Source organism: Melozone crissalis, unplaced genomic scaffold (assembly GCF_028551555.1).
Source record: "Melozone crissalis strain CALT ecotype California unplaced genomic scaffold, PUWL_Pcris_2 ptg000005l_1, whole genome shotgun sequence".
Lineage (NCBI taxonomy): Eukaryota > Metazoa > Chordata > Aves > Passeriformes > Passerellidae > Melozone > Melozone crissalis.
The window spans coordinates 59,898,847-59,923,823 of record NW_026535783.1 but is presented as its reverse complement, the minus strand read 5'-3'; the positions used below and the strand labels follow the sequence as shown (position 1 = coordinate 59,923,823).

Below are 24,977 nucleotides of genomic sequence, written 5' to 3'. Positions count from 1 at the left end.
CACATCTTTTCTTCACAGCTATACACCTTCAACAGAGTGGATGGATGCTGTCTAGCTTTTTCCCTGTCTCATGCTCCTACCAGGTAATAGTGAGGTGATAGGGGCTGTCTGAAGGGACTTCAATGGTGCCATCTTGAGCCTTCTCAGGTACATTGAGCAAAACCCTGTAACCTCTAGGTTATTGCATAACTGGCATCTGACTGTGGTGTTTTGCTTTGTTATGTTTTCTGTTGGTTTTGGTTTTCTTTTATAAATATGTGTCACTGAGATATTGCTCCCAGACAAACTGAAGTCCTTTTTTGCTAAAAGGTAAAAGGTATGAACAGGGAAAAGACTGAAGACCTAATATTTTTCAGGTGCTTCCCACTCAGGATCTCTGCACACCTCTTTGATCAGCATGCTGACTGCAGGAAAGCGTTATTGTGCTGGGTATGTTTTAGGGACCACATACCTGTCCCCAACCCTGCAAAATGAGACACCTAACACAAGGCTACAGATTGACCTCACTAGCAAAAAGAAAAAAAAAAATTTGGGAGACAAAGTGTAGATCTTCTGTAATGACATCATTTCTCATGGATCTAACATTTGCTATATTTAAAATAAGGAATAATAAACGCACATCATATAGAAGTATTCAATGGCATAGATCTCAGGATCTCTGCATTTCATTCTGTGTTCTTTTTGTCTGTGCTATTTAATCCTCCAAAACTCAGTTTATGTGCTGCATTTTGTTCCTCTCCTTCTCTTCACTGCCATTACGGATTCTAAAATATTTGAAGCAGATTTTTTTATTATTATAATGTTTTTTATGATGGCAAACATGCTAAGCCTAGCTTTCCACTGGGACTGTAATGCTAATAATATCTCTGGTGATGTTCAAGGCAACCAGAACCAGGGCTTTTAAAGAAGGCACAATGAATATTGCCTTAGTACCTTTCTGTATCCATCACGAATGTACTGAGGCATACCCTGAGGGCCACCCTGGCCCTGCTCATGTCAGTGATGCACAGAATCTGTTAAGCTTTTTATCCAGCCAGATGCACAGAAAACTGAGTAGCAGCTGGCTCTAAGACATGTTGAAGAGATGGTCTGTAGCCAGAGCATTACTATACTCTGGTGGAGCACACAGTCCTGTAAAAAGGGCTGTGCATTCTCACATCAGCTCTGAGGACACTGCGACATAGGAGCTTCAAGGATGGTCTCAGATTCATAATCTACTCCCACAGTGTGTACTGAACAGAGGTTCTCTGCAAGCATCTGCATAGAGCAGTATCTGACATTTCCTCAGCTGTTGGGTTTTTTATATCTACTTTTAAATGTATTCAAAATGTTGTATTTTGATAAGTTAGAGGTCATATAGGCATTACTTTGCCAGTAAAATGTCCTACAATTGTCCCTCATATTGGGGTTCAGCTCACCCAGATCATCTTTACAACATAATCAATAGTTATAAACTAATAGTAAATATTAATTTTTCATTCTTCATTAATTTTAATAGTTTAATTGTTAATTTTAAGCTATTGTAGGACTGACCCTGGTATTCAGGGATCATAAAAGTAAGTCCGCAAATCACAACTGTGTCATACATCCACCATGCCTTTTTTTGCCATAACTAATTGAACAGATAACAGGGAATTAATAGTAATTTCTGAATGTAATTGCACCAAGGTCTTTATTTATCTAGCCAAAATTTTCCTAGGTAGGTGTATTATCCAAAAAAAGGAAATATTTCTAGTAAATGAATAACATGCTTATTCTCTGTTGGAAAATTTCTAAAGATCTTTTTGATAGTGGCAGATTAGTTGTATATTTGTTTGAGGGGGTTTTTTTCAGAGAACACAACACATCTAAAGAGGAAGTAAAATACGACTTAACTATGTTCTCTGATTACAATTCTGGTAGTAAAGTAAATGTGCTGTGCTACTGATTTGAATCCTAGTTATTCGTAATTCTACTAGTACTGTCTAGTCACAAGACACCTTTCTTTGAAAAAGTCTGCAGTTTGTGCTTAGCATCCCTTAATTTCTCTTCACTCTCACACTCTCCATGTTTGTTTCCATTTTGTTTCTATGTCATCAGAACATAAACTAGAAAAAAAAATTACCCATAAAATTGTTCTTCTTTTCTAAGATATACTTTAGCATAAGCATTAAATTTTCAACAGTATTTTAACTGTCTGTAAGTAATTTCTGGTGATCTTCATGTTTTCTATAAAAACACTTCTGTCAATTAATTTGCAAAAAAATTGGTTTGTCTTAGGTAAAATTTTGTGAAGCTTATGTAAATTTTGCTTCTGTAACTGGACATAGGCGAGCAAGGTATTTCCAGCTTCTGATGAACAGCATTCCAATGATTATGCTATACTAATTTTTGTTACTTAAAAGGGGAAAAAGTATATCTAGTGGATATATATTAGATGGAAAAAATATTTAAGTGTTTAAGCATGTGCGTTTTTTCTCATATGAAAATTTTATTGACCTGAGTAAAATAACAGCTTTGACTAAAGTTTCTGTCACAGAACTGTGTACTGAAACATTTATAAAAGAGGTTAAGTGAATAAATACATATACATGTAGCCTGACCACCATCAATGTCATTGATCTTCTGAGTAAGAATTTCTGCATTTAGACCTCAAAATGCACACTTCTACAGTTTTAGAGAAGTCATATTCTCTATTCCAGATAATCCTATTAATTTAAGCTGTGTTCATGTACATTCAATAATTTGTTTTTCTTCCATTAAATTATATTGAATCAGAGTAACTCACAGGAAGAAAAAAAAGATAACAGGAAATTATGTTGAAACATTCATAAAAGAGGAGAAAGTTGCAAGAACCTCTTGACTTTCCATAAACAATTTCCAGAAAACCATTGCCGCTTATTTCCCTCAGCCAAAGAGCAGCCCTTCTGAAGTACATGTCTGTGTTTCCTTTTGAGCTCTTAAATTTATAAAGAACTCCAGATGCAAAGTGTGTTTAGATGCTCCCAATCTATATAAACAAAAACACTTCCAAAAGAGGAAAGATATTAATTCAATTCAACAATTCAAGCTGGTGATTATCAGAAAGACGTTTTTTCCTCTTCTGTAGGAATGGAGTAAGATTTCACCCTAAACAACTATAATTGGTCTTTTGTGGTGATGACAGTAAGTGAGAATTATTGTGAATGAATGAAAGGTGTCAGGGACTCAGGAAGCCACACACAACCTGCCTTCAGACAGGCCTCTTATAACAGTGGATTTACTTGAGTTCTTAGAAATAGTCAAATGCTTTACCACTTTATAAACAGAGCTCTTAAAAGGGTCCACTTGCACAATAAATAATCTCAGAGTCAAAGGAAGAAAGTATTATCCTAATTTTTATGTGGTTTTTTTTCACTTTATAACTGGTTGTTGGTGGGCAGGAACACCGGCTAGATTTGTAGATCTAGCTCTTTCACAGATGAAAATTCATGTAAAAATATTTGCCTTTATATCTGCTTACATATTAAAGTTTATGCTCCAGTATAATATTGCACACAGAGGTACCTTAGAAACACATTTTTCTGCTGGAATATAAAGATGCAGAGGTTATGTTACTTGGTCTTTAAAGCTGAGAAGTATCTCCAGTTGTCGCACTCTAAGTCAAGAGGCCTCCTCTTCAATAAGCTGATGATATTGACATCAGAATTTCACCCTTTTTTACTCAAAGAAGACTTCAGTGCATCTGTAAAAGGCTTATAATGATTATTGCCTGCCTCAATGTTTTGCTCAGCTAAAAACTTTTGAATGACTCCTGTAGATGACTTGCCGTGGCAATGACTTTGTGGAGTCTTTGAGACACTGCAAAATCAACAGTTGAGCATGATATTTTTTGGTTTTTTTTTAAGCAGACAATTCCATCTTGCTATAAAGTTAATTCAAAGCCCATTTTCAGTAGTGTTTCTGAGGAGGTTCATGCATCTGGAATACCTAATCTTTGTCTTAAACTATTAGCCATTTGCTGAATTTTTGAATCACGGGTTCTATAAACTGTTCAGATTGGTGAAGCTCCACCAAGAAATACAGGCCAGCTCTGTAGCAGAGATTTGAAAGAGAGGAAGGACTATTCTGCTCACCTGTTGTGACCTCATGTCATAATTCCTGAAATAAAACTGTTTTTTCCTTTTCACCACATAAGCAAATGTTACCAAACTCATCCTTATGAGAATAATATTTATAGTACAGCCTAGATAAAGGGGAAGGAGGTCTGAAACAGATAAATAAGGTTGACCCCAAACATTTCTGAAAATTCAAGTATGGCAAAATACACTTTTGTCTTGTCACACAGAGGTAGAAGATGTCTCATTGCAACATGGTGTGCCAGCATAAGGGTTTCTAATGTCACATAGCAAATCAATTTCTAAATTAAAGAAAAAAAAGCAATTTCATGTTTTAAAAATCTGATAAGATTTCTCCATCTGCCGTGTGCTACAGTTGACAGCTGCTTCCTTTTGCATAGCTAAGTTCAACGTGACCTTAGCCAGACAGAGTGTGTAGGGTACAAGGCCATTGTTGAACATATTAGTGGGAAAGTATTAAAGCTTGGCAGAATTTTCTTGCTTTTGTCGTCTGTCTTTTACTCTGATTAATACCTATATCTTTCTATACTGTTCCTGTCTGTCTCATATTTCTTCTCTCTGGTAGATGCCTTTTAAGAGTAGCTTGATTCAGCTGTAGTTGACCTTTAATGGAGCAGTGCTGATTCACATCAAGTTTTTATAGGCCTGCAAGTTTCTGCACATATGTGGAGCAGGGGTCCTCTTTGACCTACAGGAGTTACAGAAAGAGACATTTTTGGGGAGGGAGGTTTAGTGGGTACTTTCTTTTATAAGAGCAGTGCTTTTTTAAAAACAAAACAAACAAACAAAAAGCATTTCCTTTATTATAAGAAAGAAATCCTACACAAATTCAAGAGTGGCAAGAAAGTAAACAATTACTATGCTGAAATTAATAAAGGCATAACCATGTTTTGTCGCATACACTAAGACTGCTGGTACCCTAACAGAAAAATATATTTATGAAGGCGATTGGAAAACTTCTGCAGTCGAGTGTCAAATCATCATCATTAGTGGCAACATCTGATTTGTCACAGCCTCAGTGTCAATTACAAACACACTCTGGAAAGAAGGTTTTGTCTTTCTATTTTCTTGCCTTGCCTCCATCTTCCCTCTCTTCATTCTTCATTCTGACATGCTCTTTCTTTTATATTCTCTTCACCGCTGGTTTCTTCCCTTCTTATTTTCTCAATTTCCAATGACACTGCATTAAATTCCTTAAACGTTTCTCTCACCTCTGCCCCTCTGTCATTCTGTTTGTTCCTCCATACATTTTTGCTCAATACATTTTTCTCCCACCCCTAAAGCCACATTCATCTTTTTTTTAATCTTTTTCCTACATCACATTCTTTTCACTTTAACCATTCCTTATACACACATTTTATCCTACAACATGGGTCAAATGCATATGGTCTTCAGATCAGATCATATCTAGTCTCCCTCATAGGCCTTCTATTCATTTTGGTACCCCTGACAAGAGTGGGAATGACACCACCTCTTTACTGATGGCCCTTGCAGTGTTGCCCAGAGTACATGTTGAGTATGGTCCCGGGGTTAGAACACTTTTACTGGCCTGCCTTCTCCAAAGTGTTTTGCTTTCTTTTCCAACATGTCATGAAACTGAGTGGACCAGTGCACAGCAGACAACCTACAGGCAAACTGAAAAACTGTCCTAAAGACATCAAATTTCCCCTGACCTGCAGTTCAAATACATTGTATGCGTAGATAGGAAATTGATACCATTTAAAAATTCCTTATCTGCCACATGTGTTTTTGGCAATGAAACTGTTAAAGCACATATTGCACTGCAGGATCCTCAGATGCCAAGTTCACCCAGTACATGTTTGTTTACCCAGGGAAACTGAAGCTGTGTGCAACACAGTTGGAAAAGTCACAATATGTGGATACAGCTAACCATACAGCCAGAAATACACACCCTACAGAGGGAGAGAACAAACGCTGACAAGCATCTCAAGCTCTTGCTACACTTAGTCATGGTACATTTCTTGTCATGAGCTGGGATGGAATACAAGATCCTGAGAAATACAAAGGAAACCACAAGTAGCTTTAATAATGATTATATGCTCCAGATGAATGACACAAACATGTAACACATGTATTGGTGGTACCTATTGCATTAGTACTCTGACTTGCTTTCTATCTACATGCACACAACACCCAATTCCACCATATTGTATGATATGCCTTTCATCTTCGTACATAATGGATGGCACATGTCCCATTAGCAGGAAAAAAATGCTAAGCCATAAGTATATTGTGCATGCTTGTTCTTAATGTAAGAGTTATTATTTATTGATGGCTTTTATTTGCCCCTGTTCAAAAGAGAGACCACTGAACAGTGGACAACACATAAAAACTCACCTCCACAGACCCTGCTTTTGCCTTCATGCATGAAAAATATTGTACAAAGGGTCACAGTCCATCTTTAATTCATCCCACTAACATTCTGGTTGCACTACCTTTCACTTAGGATTCTCCTATTTTGTACGTAGCCACTTTAACAAGTTTGTGTCTGCAGTTTTGAAAGTTGCAGTGTTAGCATTATGCAAATCCTTTTCAGTGGTTTTTGTTTTGATTTTGTTTTTATTTTTTCCTATTGTAGTGAGGCAACCTCTCCTCCTGAGAAGTATAATAAACTGTATATGTGGCTGAGATAGTCTGCCAAAATAATCTTGTCTTTGGATGAATGAATTCTAACTTTTCCCACTTTGGACTTGGCCTCCTTTTTGGGTATCCCTACTACTTCTCTGGCTGTTAATTTTACCAGATTTATTTGAAGGATCTAAGCAGTAATACCCAATTTTACCGGACATAATTTTTTGTTTACATGTATTGACTCTCCTCAGCTGATTAACCTAGCCTCTTTAACTTCCATGCAGATAGTTCTGTGTTTGGATTTAAAACGCATGAAAGGTTTTTCAGTTTTGGTAGCAGTTGTCAATTTTTTTGTGTTCATTTAAGAAGCAATAAATACACCTTATAACAAACAAAGATGGGTGGTAGATCCTCTGTTGCGTCTAAAGTAGATCGCTGCCCATCAGACAAGACTAATTGTGAAACTTAGTGTCTTACAGTTGTTATATTCCTTCATTTGTTTGGTGTCCGCTGCCGATGTTTGAGTCTAGTTGGGTTTTCTGGTTGGTTTTGGCCGTTTTTTGGGGGGGTGGGTGGTTTTTTCCGTCAAGTTGTTTTTTGGGGTTTTATTTTTGTGTGTGTGTGTGTGTGTGGTTTTGGCTTTTTGCTTGGTGGTTTTTTGTTTTGTTGTCTTTTTTACCGCCTGAAACCCCGTTGCGAAGGTCAGCGAGGCGCAGGGCAGGAAAGCGAGACTCTCGGAGAGGCAGCCGGGCAGCGCCTTCCCCCGCACGGCGGCATCGGGACTCGGTGCGGCGCCGCCGCAGCCGCTGCCGGAGCGGGCCAGGGCCGGGGCCGAGCGCACCGCGCCCAGGGGAGGCTCTTCGCTGCCAGCACGGGTCCTTCGGGCAGCGGCAGCCGGTTCCGCCGGCACCGGGCGGGCTGGCGGCTCTCCGGTGCGCTCGGCCGCGGGCGGGCGGCCCGTACACCCTAGCGAGGTGTGCCGGGCACCCAGCGCCCTCCGGCCGGTCCCGCCGTGCCGAGGACGGGCAGTCCTCCCTCTATCCCTCCCTCCCTCCCTCCCTGCCACCCTCCTTCCCTGCCTCCCTGCCTCCCTCCGTCCCTCCCTGCCGCCCCCGCAGCCTTGGCGGCGGCCGCGGGCCCCGAGAGCTCCGGCGCCCCGCGCCCGCCCCGGCTGCTGCTCTGCTGCCGTGCTCTGGTCACTGCCGCTGATGAGGACGGCGTTATTAATTTTTTGGTGGGGGCAGGGTGGTGCTTCGGGGTTTTTTTCCTTTCCAAAGCCGCACTCCAGAGAAGGGGCTGTGGGCTGTTTTCCTGGGACGTGAAGAAGAGACCATTGTACCAGCACTAAGGCGGGATGCTGGTTGGGGCTATTTCGGAGAGGGAAATTTCCCAAGGGAATCATCCTGTTTACGAGGGGGTAGAATTGGGGTGTCCTCTACGCGCATTATGGCAGGATAGACTCGTGAGGGACAGGGTTATTCCCCTGCTGGCATCCCCTCTCTCCTGCCAGTTTTGATCCGTGATGTGGGACGGGCGCCCTTCGGGACCGGGGCAGGGCCGGGCTCGGGTCGCTGCCTCCTCTCCACCGCCCACTGCGGCCCCATGGCCGGCAAGGGGAACGAAAGGGCCCGATCACCCTGGCGGGACCCCCATCAGAGCCGGGACTTGAAAGTGGGCCTGAAACTCCCTCGCTGCCTTGAGATTTCTGTTCACCCCGGACACAAAATCGCCGCTGTATTTCCTGTCCTCGAACACTTCCTGACACTGGGAAGATAACAAAGGGGAAAGTTTAAAGCAATAAACATCCCCAAACTGCCTCGCTCCCCATGTGCGTCCGGAGCTGCCGGCACTAACGCCAGGCACAACTCGGCTGACGGGAAACTGGGCTTTTCCATGCCTCGGCCCGACCCGCGCTCTGACACCTCCTTAACATCTTTTGGGGACCTTCCCCTCCCCAGAATTTGGCGGGGATTTGTTTTCCCCACCTGCCAAAGACCTTACTCCCCTGCCTAGGCTGCCCATGCCAGCGTGTCCACTTCTGGCTGGATAAAAAAGCGGCTGCGGTGATGCTGGTCAGTCCTGAGGAGACGCTCCGAGTCTTCCTGAACTCCGAGAAGGCTCTAGGAGAGAAAGAGAAAGGCTGCGTTCTGCTTTTCTTTTTTCTTTTTTCTTTTTTTTTTTTTTCCTTTTTACTATTTTTTTTTATTTAAGCAGTAGCGGGATTTAATAAGCTTGATTGTATTATTAAAAGTCAGGAGGGTTTCCTGGGCGTGCAGAAGCCCACTGACAGGTTTTCTTCTGTTTTGATAGATTTAGTGCTGTTAAGGTGCACTTCTCCCTCACATGCAGTAGCTAAGACTTGAAGATTAAAGATCGCACACCTCTAGATGAGTCAAAGCCTACACCCCGGAGCAGCTAATTCATTTCGTGATTGATTTCCCCGCTGAGCTGTTTCCAGTTTCAGCCTTGTGCGAAACCTCTTCCCCTCTCGGCACGTCCACCGCACGGGCTCCTCACCACGTTCCGCAAGACAGGGAGGGGAAATCTGAACCTCTGGGAACCTCAGTTCCGGACGCTTCTTGCAAAGCATCTTTTTGGTCCAAAGCTCCTCAAGTTTTAAAACGGAGCAGACTCAAGGAGGCTTTCTGCGTGCCCGGCGAGGCTGCGCTGAGCCACCGCCGTGGCGTGGCACAGAAACAGCTCTTCCGACCGGAGCGGGAGATTCGCTGTGTCCTGCGGCCAGGTCCCCCCTTCTGAGCCCCGGGACGCTGAACGCGACGAGCGCCGGAGGGGCGACCAAGGAGCCCTGGCTGTCTGTCCCTGCGTACCCGGCACACGGCCGCCGCAGCCCGGCACCGCCTCAGCAAGGGCATCTCACCCTTCTCTCCAGCCCCTGGAGAACCCACTTCCTCTCTTCCGAAGCCAGCAACACCTCCTTAATCATTTCCCAAAGCTGATTTAGCTAATTTTTTTTTTTTTTTTTTTTTTTTTTTTTTTTTTTTTTTTTGTCTCCCCTGGGAAACCATCCTAGTTTTTGCCACTAAGCAAACCCAGGACAGAATTTATAGCGGTTCTTTACAGGACGGAAAGGGTTAATCGCCGCTGTTGGGTTGGGGGTTGTGATTTTTTTTTTTTGTTGTTTTTTTGTTTTTTGCCCCCATTCCCTTCCCTCGAATGCATATAATCTCATTTGAGCCCCTCAACGTGATGAAAGCTATTGATTTCTGTGTAGAGTCACCGACTTTTAGCAGACTTTCCCAGCCCCCATCCCTAAAGTAAATAAATACGATAGAGGGGAGGGAAAAAACATGTATTTTCGGAAGTGTCTCATATATGTACAAATCTCGGTTTACGTCTTCCCATTCACGTGTATAGTGATATCCTTCACCAGGGTTTTCCTCTAAATACCTTATTCATTGAAACTGGCAGTTCCACTCATTATTACACTCCCTTAAACCTGATTCTGATGCCGGCTAAATATAGAGCTTCGCCTTACTGGTAACGCGAATCGAATACACAGTAAGCAAATCAGTAGCACGGGAGGGGAAAAATCCCCTTGATCAAAGCCCTCCTTTTTTCCCAATCCTGGTTTGTGGGGCGGAGACAGGTTTCTCTCTTATTGCACATCATTTGCAACGATCAAGCTTAAAATGCAGTCACCTCTCCCAGAAGTAGTAGTTAAACCAAAAGTTAGGCTGTGGGGGTTAATAGAATTACAATCAGATTGAATTATTTTCCATCAAGGGTCTAACGGTGAGAAATAAGATGTGTTATTTCAAGTATGGGAGGAGCTGTACTTTAAGCAGGTCATGTTTTAAAAGTATATATAAACATCTAAGCGGGAAAAAATGCCTAGAACGCAGTACGGGAAAACATCTTTTCTCTTCGAGTTTCATGAAATCCTGGAATTTTCTTTTTCTTAGCCATTGGGTGACCTTTTTTTTTTTTTTTTTTTTTTTTTAATTACTCGGACGATTTTCCAGCTCGCGGCAAGCGAGGTCACCCCGGGGAGAGGTGGTGGGGTGGGGGCCGAAAGGAGGGGTGCCCCTCGGGGAGAGCTAGAGGATGGCATTTGCAGCGCACCGGGAGGAAGGACACAAAAGGTCCGAGACGCGCCCGCCGCCGCCGCCTCCGCGCGGGGCCGCGCTCGCTCGCCCCGCGGCCAGCAGAGGTCGCCGCGCAGCCTGCGCGCCCCGAGCGGCGGAAGGCCGGCCCCGCACCGCGCTGCCCCGCGGAGCGCCCGGCGCCAGCTCCGCACCGCGTCACCCCCGCACCGCGCCGGCCCCACACCGCTCTGCCCCGCACCGTGCCAGCCCCGCACCGCGCTGACCCGCACCATGCCAGCCCCGCACCGCACCAGCTCCGCACCGCACTGCCCCGCACCGCGCTGACCCGCACCGCGCCGGCCCCGCACCGCACCAGCCCCGCACCGCGCTGACCCGCACCGCACCAGCCCCGCACCGCCCTGCCCTGCACCGCACTGCCCCGCACCGCGCTGACCCGCACCGCGCTGACCCGCACCGCCCTGCCCTGCACCGCACTGCCCCGCACCGCGCTGACCCGCACCGCCCTGCCCTGCACCGCGCCAGCCCCGCGCCAGGCCCGCGCCAGCCCCGCACCGCGCCAGCCCCGCACCGCGCCAGCCCCGCCGCCAGCGGCAGGGCCAGCAGGCACACGAGCAGAAACCGGGCGCCGCCGAGCGCATCCGGCCCGGAGAGCGGTGCAGGGACGACCCTGCAGCTGGGGATTTCAGTGAAATTGGCTATTACAGGCGGTCTGCCCCAAACTTGTGCCAGGCTGTCCGAAGCTGCCCGGCTCAGAAGTCTTCCAAACTGCTTTTTGCTTTGCTTAAGTAACACAGAGAATTACAGCTACTACTCTGATACCTAAATGCCTAAGTATTCGTAGTTGCAAGTATACAGAATATTTGCTATATACCCATGTAAATAACCACCCCCACATATCTGTATACTTCCAGTTTCTTGGGTGTGGAAGTGATCACCCAGAGGAGTTGCGTATCACACCGTTTATTTAAACGTCGGATATGTAAATTAGCTGTGTGCCCGTGTTTACAACCATATCTTTACCTCCTGACACTATCTTGAGATCATTTCAGGGTAGTTTAGTTATCTCCGCAAGCGGCAATACTGGGTCCCGCTTCTTGTTTGAAATAAACCTGGAGGATGTGTTTGCTCCCTCAGCTTCGGAAAGAAAAACATCTTGCAAAGTAAGTTAGAAATGCAAGATTGTCCATTGATTAGTAGCTCTCTCAGCAGCATATGCGAGTTTCAGAACTATTTCTTGGCTGTTTCATCCCAATCAGACATCCTTGTGGAAAATTATTCTGCATGAATATGGCTTTGCCTCTCTTAGACCCAAACTCGGTTGCCTCGTACAAACATGGGACATTGAAAACAAGTATATTTTCCTGATGAACAGTGATTGGAGGGTACTTCTACCCTACGTTGATGAGGGCGGTATAATAGCCCATATGGAACAGAAGACAAAAATGGGATCTAGACAAACTCAAAGGGAACGTTTAAATCCGGGTGTGGAGAGAGGGTGTCCGAAGAGCATGGGACAGTCGTGCTCGGGTACGGTTCTGCACAGACTGAAGGGCGGGCACCAAGTAGCCGAAGTGGAATCTGCCCTTTGAAAAACACACACACAAAGAAAGCAGTGCCCCTGTCTAAGATGCGTTTTGCCCAGTTTGGGAAACTTTCAGATGACTGCCTTCTGGAATCCGAGGGGCGCCGTGCGCCGCTGCGCAGACGAAGGCGCGGACAGCGCACGGCACCTCTCCTGCCCGCGGCTCTCGGGTGAGGACTCCCCACATCGCCTCCAGGGAGCAGCGCCGCAGGTCCGCTCCGACAGCAAATCCGCGACTTCTCCCCACCCCCTCCTCCTCTTTTCTTTCCTTTTTTTCCCCCCTTATTTTTTCCTTATTTTTCTCTCTTATTTTTTTAATAATAAGAACTGTAAGGGATTCTCTTGGTTGGAGAGAGGCAGAAGTTCTTGAGAGACAATTTAAGGTAAATATTTGTACCTTCTTCGATCTTGTGTTTAACTGAAATATTGAAGAGTCTATCCATGAATTTAAGAGAAAGAGGCTGGAGGAGAAACGTAAACAGTCCCATCTCGTGGCTGGGGTTCGTGCTCAGCCAGCCCGCCCTACCCTCCCTCTTCAGGGGCATCTCCGCCTGGGCAAAGCAGAGCGTGGCACCCGCCGGGGAAAGACAAATGCTCAGGAGGAAAACAGTTGGGTTAACACTACCACCAAAAAAATTACATATACATACATACATACATATATATATATATACACACACACATATGCACACACATATACACACACATATATACACACACACATATATATATGCATATATATATATATATACCCACACAAATATAGACATATGTATATGTATAGGTGTATAGGTATATGTGTGTACGTATATAAGTATATGTATATGTAAATATCCATATGGAAACAGCGCATGTGGCGCAGCAAGCCCGGACGGGGGAAGGGGTATAGGAGCCCGAGCGGGGGCCGGGAAGGAAAATGAAAGGTGTGACGGGAGATAAGCGACGGCGATGGAGGAGAGCGACAAGCCGAAAGTATAAAGGGAAATACAAATAAGGAGCGAGGAAAAGTTGGCCGCGCGAACCCGAGCCGGGCGGCCGCGCCGCCAGACGCTGAAATATGATAATGGAGCAGCTGCGCCGCGCGGCCCGCAGCCAATGGCCGTGCGCGGGCGTGACGTGCCCGCGCGTGACGTCGCGCCAATGGCGAGCGGGCTGAGTTGGAGCAGAGAAGTTTGAGTAAGAGATAAGGGCGAGGCGAGTGCCCGCGCCGCCAGCGCCCAGTCCGGCACCGCCGCGCCTCCGCACCGCACCCGGCACCGCGCACCGCACACCGCACCGCGCCTCGCCGCGCCGCTCCTGCGCCGCCACCGCTCCGCACCGCGCCCGCGCCGCCACGCGTGGACGGACCCCGCCGCGCCCCCGGCGCCGCGCCCCGCACCGCGCCTCACCGCGCGTCCCCTTCTCTCTCCGCAGCCCTGACAGTGTCTCCCACGCCGGTGGTGTTTTGTACCATTTTCTTTTTTTTTTTCCCCTTTTTTTTTTCCGATTTCGATTTTTTCCTTTTTTTTTTTTTTTTTGCCTCTGTTAATACTTCTATTTTTTATTATTATTATTATTATTCTTGTTTTTAGCGACAGCTTTCAAACCTACTTTGGGGTCTTAAAACGAAACCGTACACCATTTCACTGTGGACATTACACCCTCTTACAGATATGGGAGACATGGGAGACCCACCAAAAAGTAAGGCGGAATCTTTACCGTTGTTGGAATAAATGTGCTGTCTATTGTAATCGTCTCAGGCAGACGAACTGCTAAAGTGGTGAACTTCATTTGAATGGTAGAGAAGGTGCCTTTGTTACCATGCCTGCATGCTTGCTCTGTCGTAGCCTTGTATGTTAACAGCCTGGGGTCCTACTCTTTTTTAAAGCTCGGGGAGCAGACAGGATTTTGATGGGATCTCCAACCACGGAGCCTTAAATTCTTCTCGTGATAGACTGCGGTGAGGCTGTCTGACTATCCAGCACCTAGTCGGTCTAGGAATATTAACATTAGACTTGCAAAAGAGAGCAAGTGACAACCGTAATGATGCTTGTTCTTGCTAGAAGCCTCGATTCCCTTCTTCTGAGGGAAAGGGCTCAGTGGGAAGTGCACCCCACCATGCTTCATCTTTTCCAGTCAGAGCCTCTTAAAATACGAAATGAAGCACATAGGTACTCTCCTCGTAAGGCAGGGCGTTCAAACAAGTCAACAATAAAATAAAAATTGAACAACGTGGGAGTTTGGAGTTTTGATTCCGTGTAAGGTTTTTGAAATTAGGACCTTCACCCCAAAGATTCTTCACATTTGCATTTTTAGCATATGTTCTGCTTCCTTTCTAAGCGAGGCAAGGTTTTGATAGCCCACTACAATTACCATCCAAAAGTGTAATATTCTTAAAAAAAACAACCTCAAAAACCCCAACAAACGCCCCCCCCCCCCCCCCAAATATGCAAACAAACAAAAAAGGCAGAAACCAAACAATGCTCCCACAATATGCTTTATAAGGGAATGACATTAAAAGTGTGTTTATCTCTGTAGGAGAGTAAACGGTTAGTCAATCATGTATTTATTTTCATTTCAGAAAAACGTCTGATTTCCCTATGTGTTGGTTGCGGCAATCAAATTCACGATCAGTATATTCTGAGGGTTTCTCCGGATTTGGAATGGCATGCGGCGTGTTTGAAGTGTGCAGAGTGTAATCAGTATTTGGACGAGACCTGTACGTGCTTTGTTAGGGATGGCAAAACCTACTGTAAAAGAGATTATATCAGGTACGCCATTTACGTTGTTTAATTGTTCGGTGAGATTTTATTTTTCTTTTTCACTTTATAAATTAGGCGGAGGAATTAAGAGGGAAAACTGTGAGGAAGCGGGTAAAAGATAATTGGTATGTCTTTATGTGTTTTCCCATGAATAGACCAGCGAGGAAAAAAGTTAGTAGTGAAGTTTTTTTATTTCTTCTTTTCAAATGTAGATATCTGTGTTCCTAGAACCAGGTTCGGGACCGTGTAGGACCGTTCAGAGGACTTTGGCAATGCATCCTGTGATTCTAACCAAGGGGAGAAACGTAGATAACGAATAATATTTTCAGTAGCGTAGATACTATGATCAACACGGAACAGATCACTTTCTAGGACAACCTGAGAAATGCATCTCTGTTTCTGCAAAGGCATAGTGGCATTCAAAAGAAAGGCACTTCAAGCATGTATGCCGTAAACGTAAATACACGGGTAGGGAAAAAAATATAAAAAAACCCTTCTTAAACTAGGCCTATCAAAAACAAAAAACAAAAAGAAAACAAAACCAAACCCCAAATTTCCTTCGGACTGGAGGATGCTTTTACGGGGACGTTAAAACCTAGACCAAAATGTTTCTTAGCTAAAATAACTGACATTTAATCTTTTTTAAATATTAACCCCTTTGGTGATATCTGACTGGCTTTTCTTTCTTATCTTATCTGTACTGATGAATTAGACAGAGTAGATCAAATTGCCCATCATCTGTTCGCGAACAATTGGGTATATTTAGATAATGGAACCGCTTCCTTCCTCACATTAAAATCTGGTAACTGATAAAATGTGAGAGTTGCCAATGCTGACACTATAGAGAAACGAAAGGAGGAATTTCGAGTGTGTTTATTATTTGTGCTCCTGGGTCATGCTGATCCGTTTCAGTGTCGCCTACTGGGTTTGCCAAATCATAAGTTTGCGTGACACTGAGGTATGAACAATTTTATTTTCTGCAGAAAGTTTTGGAAGGAAAACACCTAGCCACCTCAGATATGTTCTGATTTCTGTATTATTCTGAATTGAAATAAAACCCTCGAGTCCTTCCTTCTCTAGTGCACAATTTATAAGCAGACCATTCCTTCAAGCCATTGTGAGATTATTCTCCAAGTTCTAAAATGGCGAAAGCCAGAGCTTTCTTTTCCTTTTTTAATTCTTTACTTTTAAAACAATGCTGGAACCTTTCTCTTAAATGTTGTCCTTTCTCTAAATTCAAATGAAAGGAAAACATTTGGACCAAAATGTGTTCACTTACCTTCTTATAGAACTAAGCAGAGGAAATTTGAGTAGAAAAAAAAAAATCAGCTCTTTTAAATTAATACGGAATACATTTAATTTGCTACAATTTAAAAAGGAAAAAGTACATTACATGCAAGATGGCTTTGAATTAGACCATGAGCCAATCTCTATGTGTCAAACCTGTGGGCAACCACTTGCAACTTTTGTACCTATGAATGCACCTACTTTACGATCACTCTGTTCTTTTGCTGTTCAGCCGTTTGTTTGTGTTTTTTCCTTCTCAAAACTGTGTAATTCGGGCATATGTAGTTCTGAACGTAGGATTAGTGCACTTCTATAGCCATAAGAGCTAAAGAAGTGTATACTCACAAGCATATATTACAGACTGTCTCTCTAAGGAAGTATACTGGTGAGGAAATTGGTGGGGATAAATAGTAGCTCAGTTTTAGGAACAGTTTTCGCAGTTTATGTACCAGCACATTTTTCAGTGGATGTACCCATACGTTTGTGGCGAGGTGTTAATTTTAATCATACCAAGGACTTCTGGCTAATAAGCACCGCGTGCAGTATGACACGAGTTGGAGCATTTTCTTATGTTTGTCTGCTGGCGGGTGAGCTGTCGTCCTCTCATCCATGGGAGACGAGGAGCCCGCCACCCACTCCAGAAAATCATAATTTGCTTTGTGGGGCTGTCAGCGAGAGGCTGCCCTCCCATTCCTACCCGAGCGTTTGAGCCCCGGCTCCAGGTGGGAGCGTCAGGAGGAGGAGAGACGGGGCAAGGACGCGGAGGTAGAGACAAGCTGCAGAGTCAGAGCACCGAAACTGCCTTTTTGTTGGGGGCGGGAGAGAGGATTTACGCTGCTGTACGTGTAAGCTCGAGGAGACATGTGTGTTATGCTTATATTGTTGTATTAAATTAAGCTGGTGAGAGGAGCCCAGGGGAAGAGAGCCGGCGCTGGCAGTTTCCCCTGGTGGGTCCCGGGGGCTGAGTTGACGGCAGCCCGCGCACACATCAAGCGACACAAGTCTTGAGTGGGTTCTGGGCGAAAAGTACCACAATTTGGTGAAGCTGGCACGTTTGTGTCTTGGAGGGCAGCTTCGGCAGGCTCGCCTTCCCCTGGTGTGCCCGGGTAGTCTAGTTCAGACCCAGGCCAGGCTAGGTCAGGTGAGGAGGCAAGGAGAGGGCAGGGATGGCCCCACTCCTGCAGCAGCCCGAGCGCTGGGGCAAGAGGGAGAGGTTGGATATCCTCGAGAAGAAACGGGGCCGGTTTTTTGTTTCTTCCTACACCTCTGCCTCCCAACTCTCCTCTTTCACCGGTGTGTTTGTGTCCACTCCGCCTTTTATGGCGCGGGGTTCAGGGCACCGACTATGAGTGAATCCGGCTTGTTCCTTTCCTCTTCTGGCTTCTGTATTTTCCATGCTTTTTAAAGCAGTGGATTGCGTGTGGCGCGTCTACGCGGGGCCAGGGGCTGCCCACGAGCGGGAGTGAAAACCTCTTTCTTTTTCCCCTTCCTTTCTCCCCCCCTCCCCCCCCCCCCCCGCCCCTTCCCTGCCCTCCCCCTTCCCCCTCCCGTGCTCTCCCTGCTTCCCTCCCTTCTCCTTCTTTCTGGGCTGGGCCCTGCTCAGGTTATACGGCATCAAGTGCGCCAAATGCAGCATCGGCTTCAGCAAGAATGACTTCGTGATGCGCGCCCGCGCCAAGGTGTACCACATCGAGTGTTTTCGCTGCGTGGCCTGCAGCCGCCAGCTCATCCCCGGCGACGAATTCGCACTGCGGGAGGACGGCCTCTTCTGCCGGGCGGACCACGACGTGGTGGAGAGGGCCAGCCTGGGCGGCGGGGACCCTCTCAGCCCCCTGCATCCCGCTCGGCCGCTGCAGATGGCAGGTACCGCCCGCGCCCAGCGCCGCGGAAACCCGCGAGGTTAGGCGATGCCAGGTCCCGCGGGGAGAGCCCCATGGTCCCAGCGGGTCCCGCGCCTCCGTGGAGAGCCGGGCCTGAGCGTGCGCGCCCGCGGAGAGGAGGCGGCGGAGGCGCGCCCCACGCTCGGGGCTGCTGCGGGCCCGGCTGCCGCGGGGAGCGCCCGCGGTGGCGAAGGCGAGGGGCGGAACACCTGCGCAGGGGCCGAGCCCCGCCCGCCCCCAGCCTGCCTGCCCTCCTGCCTGCCCTCCTGCCTGCCCTCCGCCTGCCCGCGCCGCGCTCCGAGCGCGGGACTGCTCGGGGCAGCCCTGAGCCTGAGCCGGAGTGGGACGAACCGCTGCGGAGAGCAGGTCTGAGCTTTCAGAGCCCTCCGCTGCCTCAGGAGCGAGCGGAGGAGCTGTTCTGGGCGCTGGAGGAAGTAGGGTCTGAAAAGAGATAGACTTCATAACTACAGGCTGGCGCTTAGGCTGTAATTTAAAACTGTCAACAAGCTAATCTTCGGTAATTGCCTTTTAAAGTGACTCTTGCCTTCTTGAAACGTTTCATGTAATTTGATGAGAATTTCATCTCAAAACTCAGCCTTGTAACTTCAGAGTCGCCCACCTTACCACTTCATTCACACTTCCAGTTCTCGACGGGTACGTCAGGCACTCAGAGACCCTTAGCTTTAGGAAGGGACACTTCTCTGAGGCTGACTAGGCTGGACACTACAAGCTTGGCCGGCCTTTTTGCTATGCAAGTGACTGTGACTCGGAAAGTTATTTGTAAATACAGCTATTCTAAAACGGCCTCATTTCCCTCTTCTGAGCTGCTTTCAGGTGACAAATCTATATATACGGAGAAATACTCCCGTAACTAGTCCGAGCAGAATTCTGAGACTGTGCTTCCTATATCGTGTTTGTGCCATGTCTCCGAAAGGCTTAGTGTGTCGGCAGGTACAATACTGATAAGATTTGAAGCCTTCATGTTGTCGTCATCGCATTTACTGATGTATTGTTACAATTAGAAAAGTCGGAACCCGACTGTACAAAAGCGAGCACTTCTGACTGTTAGCTAAACAGTTTGAGGAAAAAAAACAAAACAAAACAAATGCTGTTTTTATTTTTCCCTCGACTGGGTCAGATTACACATAACAGCTACAGCTACACAACGCACAGAAGAATTGCAGAACAACAGGAACACTTAGAGCTCTTGATGTGATGCCATCTGTAGTTTTGCATTTCTTGGCAGTTTCTACGACTTGGTGGGCATGCTCTCCTTTTAAAAGCACTAGATAGATATTTTTTAATTATTCATCCAAAGTATAACCAAATGCACCTATCACCTCCACTTTTTAAGATAAATCTCATCTCCCGGGCTTTGAGATACGGAGCTCTCCCAGGGCTTTTTTTCCATTGGCATGGTGAAGAGGATTTGGCCTGTTTTGTTCTGATTTGGAAGCGTCAAACTGCCGGGAGCTGTTGCACGTTATCACTGCTTCTGGCTAAAATGAGCTAGATTCACTATACAAGAAGCAGACCCGAATTATGATTAATTTAAGAAGTATTCTTTCACTAATTTTCGGGCCAAAATTCTGTTTTGGTGATTTGTAGGGAAGTAAATACATAAAACCCTCCTGCTCCTTTCCTAGCTCACATACACCTTAGCTAACTTGCCCTCCCCTGTCAAGTTTCACACAGGTTCAAGCTTCTGTCATTAGGGGTTTTAGGGGGGTGGTTTGTTTTTGCAAATTAATTGTCTGTGGAGTCAGAAATGTCAGTCACTCCAGCAGTGCATAAAGCAGAGGAGGCTGCAGCAGCTCCGATAGATCTGAGTGCTTGAGTGGCCTTTGAAAGAGGGTTCACCACCCGCCCCCCCGCCCGCCACCTTCCCCTGTCCCACCAGCTTAGATTCATAGTCTCTGCAGACTCCCTGCTTCCTACTCATGGGGATCCTGTTCCTCCCTTCCCCTTCCCTTACAGCAGAACCTATCTCTGCCAGACAGCCAGCTCTGCGGCCCCACGTCCACAAGCAGCCCGAGAAGACAACCCGAGTCCGGACTGTCCTGAATGAAAAACAGCTTCACACCTTGAGGACCTGCTACGCTGCCAACCCCAGACCTGACGCCCTCATGAAAGAGCAGCTGGTAGAAATGACTGGCCTCAGCCCAAGGGTCATCAGGGTTTGGTTTCAAAACAAGCGATGCAAGGACAAAAAAAGGAGCATTATGATGAAGCAACTTCAGCAGCAGCAACCCAATGACAAAACTGTAAGTGGCTTCAGCCTCTGTCCGTGTCTGCCTTAATTCCCAAGGAGAAAAGCTTGGTGTACGTCCGGCCCGGACAGCCGCAGGGCTCGGGCTGATGGTGTTAGTTTTTTGCGATCTCCCTGAAAACAAAGAAAACGATACTACTTAGCCATCACCCGTTAGTTTCTGCTGTCAGTGCAATAGAAACAGACCACAGCGAGGAGCCGACTTAGGCTGCTTAGGCGTACTTAGAATTTGTGGGGCTAACAATACGCAGTAGCTTAGACTAACTTCTCTGCAGCGTGAATGAGACCTGCAGAGCTTATGGGATGTAATAAACCCAGTCTCGTCTAATACTTATACTGCAAATGCAAAGGGCTTCTTAGGGAGAAAATGACGCCTTTGATGTCTTCAGTGTTTTTAAGCAGGAGTAAATCCATAAATAAAAATAGTTAAAAATAAAAGGTAAAAATAAAAAAAGAGGGGTTTTTTTAGCACTTTGCATCCTACAAAGTGTGTGTATCGGTCAGTGCACTTACTGCAGAAAAAGACAAATGCAATGCAAATTTTTCGGAATTACCATAGTGTTTACAGGTTAATTTATATATACTTATATCTATGTAGAGATCTTTTCTGCAGATGTATGCATGGGTGATATAAACAAGCGGCATGCACTGGGTTCATCAGAACAAGTTATCTGTTTCTACTTTACACCAAATTTGTTTCTTTTTTATTGTTGTTGTAAGTCTACTTGAAGAAGAGTCTGTTACTCTCCTTGTGTATATTGACTGACCCGAGAATGACTATTAATTCATAAGGCTGCCTAATTAAGTGGAATTTAAGGAGTTTCATTTTACCCTGTAGGAATGCAATAAAACACGGTGTTATTAACTCGCCTGAACAATCGTCGAGGCTTGGAGTTATGTTGTACACTGTGCCTGCACCACAGGGCGTACTGAGAGGGCAGAGGGCTGGGGGGGGCTTTCTGTTTTTTTTTGGGTTTTTTTTGTTTTTTTTTTTTTTTTTTTTTATGGAAAGAGCGCGCTAATGACGTGCCCCAGGTTTGCTGTGCACTGGATATACGATCCAGCTAAGGTCACGCAAAACAAAGCCAGACTGGACGCGAACTACAGAGGGGAGCGGGATTAGCCGTTTCTCCTTCTGAGACGTCCATTGGCAGTCGAGATACAGAGTGCTCATGTTCAAGAGAGCTTGGGGCGGAGGGGATATGCCTTGAGACGAATAGGAGGATTAAAGGGAAAGAAAGTAAACTTCCACCGTGATAAATGCAGCGAGTAGAAACGGGCTGACCCAGAGTAGAATAGAGTAAGACATTCACAGCAGATTAACAAAGCAAATACAAGCGACCGTATAGATAAGATAGAAAGCAGTTTATTGACTCAGCGTTTATACACAATAAAGCTAACCAAGCTCATTAACATCTTTTGCCGGGCTGTTTACAGAATATCCAAGGGATGACAGGAACTCCAATGGTGGCTGCTAGTCCGGAGAGACATGACGGCGGTTTGCAGGCGAACCCCGTGGAGGTGCAGAGTTACCAGCCGCCCTGGAAAGTACTGAGTGACTTCGCATTGCAGAGTGACATAGACCAACCTGCTTTTCAGCAACTAGTAAGTGTCGGTTCCCCGCCCGAGCCAGCCGGTACCCGGGTCAGAGCAATGGGCGATTCACTCCAGGTGCCAGATGCTCTCAGAGAGACAAGCAATCCAGATTAACTGGGTTTTCCAGAAATTGCAAGGCGTGCACGACTGCTTCTGTAAAAGCAGAGAACTGAATTGATTTCACAGAGGTTGGTGCAAAATCGATCTTAGTGTACAGCAGAGATATTTCTTAGTTGAGTGTGAGTTTGGATAAGGCCCGAATCAGGTCAGGCCTTTATTATCATAATAGCTTGCACGCTCCTGAAAACTGAAAGCACTTCACCAAAGCCTTCTTTATTTGTCACTTAATTGTACTTATATCTGTGAAAGCAGTTTCTAGAATTCACCCATCCCACTTCAGACTGATTTTGCCTTTATGCTGTAGGATGAATTTTAAATACATGATTAGTGTCAGCCATGGCCCTTGTTTTGTCAGACAAATATGACCTCTTAATTAAAATAACAAAGTCTGTGTCTTAAGCATGTACTTCTAGATATAACTTTATGTATCCATATATACACATCAATCTGTACACATATATAGCTTACATTAAGTGATGTCCTTTGGAGAGGAATTTGCTAGTATGTATTTAGGTGAAAAATTTGAGTCATCTAATAAACTACCTTAAGCCAAATCAAAATAGACCTTTTAGAAGAAATTCTGTCCTTAACTCACTTCCTTATGCCTATGTCACTTGGCAGTCCATATGGGACCATATCACCAACAACACTTAGGCACAACAAGGTGAGTTAAGGAGAGAAGTTCAGTCTTAAGTCAGTTTCCTGGCCTAAGTCTGTTAAAACCAGATATTTAAAATAGAAAGGTACATTGTGTATAGTATTTCAGGGATTCAGAATAACAGTTATGAAAAATTAACATGCAAATTTTTTTTGATCTGTTGGGCTTTTTTTTTTTCTTTTTTTTCTTTTTTTTTTTTTTTTTTTTTTTTTTTTTTTACACCAAGTGATGGAAGACAAAGGTTTGTAGTTGGATTAGCACTGTGTTCAGACCTTTTCGGTTTAGTATCATGCTGTCCTGCAGAATCCCTTTTCTTTTGCCCAACAGCAATCTGCAGTGCGTTCCCCTGGCTGGCACACTATGCTTGCTCAGGAAACTGTAGCACAGCAGCAGGGCTATTTGCATCCTCTTACATCTAAAGCAACCACTGCTTTTCCTGCTTTAATCAAGCTGTCCATCAGATGAGAGAAAAAATTATCTCCTCTGGTTGCTTTACTTACTGTGCCTTAACAAAATACAAGACTTTAAAAATCTTTGATGCAGTGAGGTTTTGTATTAAATTGTTCAAAAAAGGAAATAAAAAAAGGCAGGATGGAAGACGGATAGTCCAAATACACACACATATATAAGTAAATAGACCATTAGATTGACAAATTAATATTGATATACATTCAACATAATATGTGATACTGAAAAGAGCTAAATTAAAGAATAGTGGAAGGAACAGACCATTCATTGGCCGTTCAAGACACGGCTCTAATCTGGAAAGGGCCTTAATCACAGAATTGGCCAGCTAAATAGGTGCCAAATAAATGCTTCTGGATTAACAAAGCTTCACCCTCAAGTCATGCCTTTTCCCAGCACTACTCCTAAACTAACAGGAGCAGCGGGGCACATTAAGATGGAATAGTGTGACCTTTTTTATCAAACAGACTCTCATTAAGAAGAGATAGCACCAGCCTCGAATCAGGAATGAAAGCGGATGGCTGATTTCAAATGCCTTCTGCTCCTCGATGCTCCTTCCAGGTTTATTTTGGTATGTGCACAAAAGGGGAAAATAGTAATCTTTCAGTTTCATGTCAAGAAAACACATGCACTCCTACATAATTTACTAGAACATCCTCTCGGGATTGCCACTCTTGCAAGGCAGGGAAGAAGGCCTCATTAATAAGTTTGTTTGCTTATTTGCTTGATTTTTTCAGTCTTCTTTTTTCATTTTTTTTAATATACTTTTTCTTGGTGATTTGGCCAAAGGCCTGAAGAAGGTTCCTGTGAAGTCAATGGGGAAGCTAAACAGAGCAACCAGCAGTGACACAGCCCCCTGCGCAGATGTATCAGGCCTATTGGCTGCATGCCTTGTATATTTATTTTTGTGTTCTTCTTTGCCTGCTACTTTTCTTTGAGTTTTACAGTTGTAGCAACAGTTCTTTTTCTTATTTTTCTTCTTTTTTTTCTCCTCTCTCTCTCTCTCTCTTTTTTTTTTCTTTTTTTTCCTTTTTTTTTCTTTTTTTTTTCTTTTTGGCAGGTTAATTTTTCAGAAGGAGGACCTGGTTCCAATTCTACTGGAAGTGAAGTAGCATCAATGTCCTCTCAGCTGCCAGATACACCCAACAGCATGGTAGCCAGTCCTATTGAGGCATGAGGAACATTCATTCAAATATCTGTTGTTGTTGTTTCTGCCCTTACCCTCAACCCTGTTGAAGAGAGTGGGAAAGTGAACGTGTTGGGACTTCGAAATTTAGGGGGAAAGAATACTTAACAACCCTTTAATGAACCTAGCAAGGAACTGCTCCATGAGATGAACGGAGTCATATTTGAAAAGACAAGGTAATATGGTAGCAACACTGTGAAGACAATCATGGGATCTTACTAGAAAAAAAAATACTTAAAAGAACCACAAACCCCGTGCTTTTCAATTGTCAGAGGAGTACCGAAAAGACATTTTCCAAATATAATGGATTTGTACTCGTGGATCTCAAAAAAAAAAAAAAAAAAAAAAAGGAAATCTTTTCATTTGACTGCACATCTTAGGGAGAAACCAAGGTAGAGGGAGTTTCTATCCGGTCCCTCCCATTCCGAATGGTGCTG

The 24,977-nt window shown here is 45.1% G+C and overlaps 1 protein-coding gene across 1 annotated transcript; it reads left to right on the top strand.

The window, feature by feature from the left end:
- Positions 1 to 13,990: 13,990 nt before the first annotated feature.
- ISL1 (ISL LIM homeobox 1) lies at positions 13,991 to 24,764 on the top strand. Its single transcript, XM_054287645.1, has 6 exons — positions 13,991 to 14,018; positions 14,899 to 15,088; positions 17,970 to 18,229; positions 20,224 to 20,510; positions 21,953 to 22,120; positions 24,415 to 24,764. The coding sequence occupies exons 1-6, from the start codon at positions 13,991 to 13,993 to the stop codon at positions 24,529 to 24,531; spliced, it is 1,050 nt and encodes a 349-aa protein (XP_054143620.1). The 3' UTR covers positions 24,532 to 24,764.
- The last annotated feature ends 213 nt before the right edge of the window (positions 24,765 to 24,977 follow it).

Coding starts and splice junctions, on each gene's coding strand:
- ISL1 (XM_054287645.1), top strand. CDS start 13,991: ATGGGAGACATGGGAGACCCACCAAAAA. Junction 14,019..14,898: donor CATGGGAGACCCACCAAAAA/GTAAGGCGGAAT, acceptor TTTTCATTTCAG/AAAAACGTCTGATTTCCCTA. Junction 20,511..21,952: donor AGCAACCCAATGACAAAACT/GTAAGTGGCTTC, acceptor GGCTGTTTACAG/AATATCCAAGGGATGACAGG.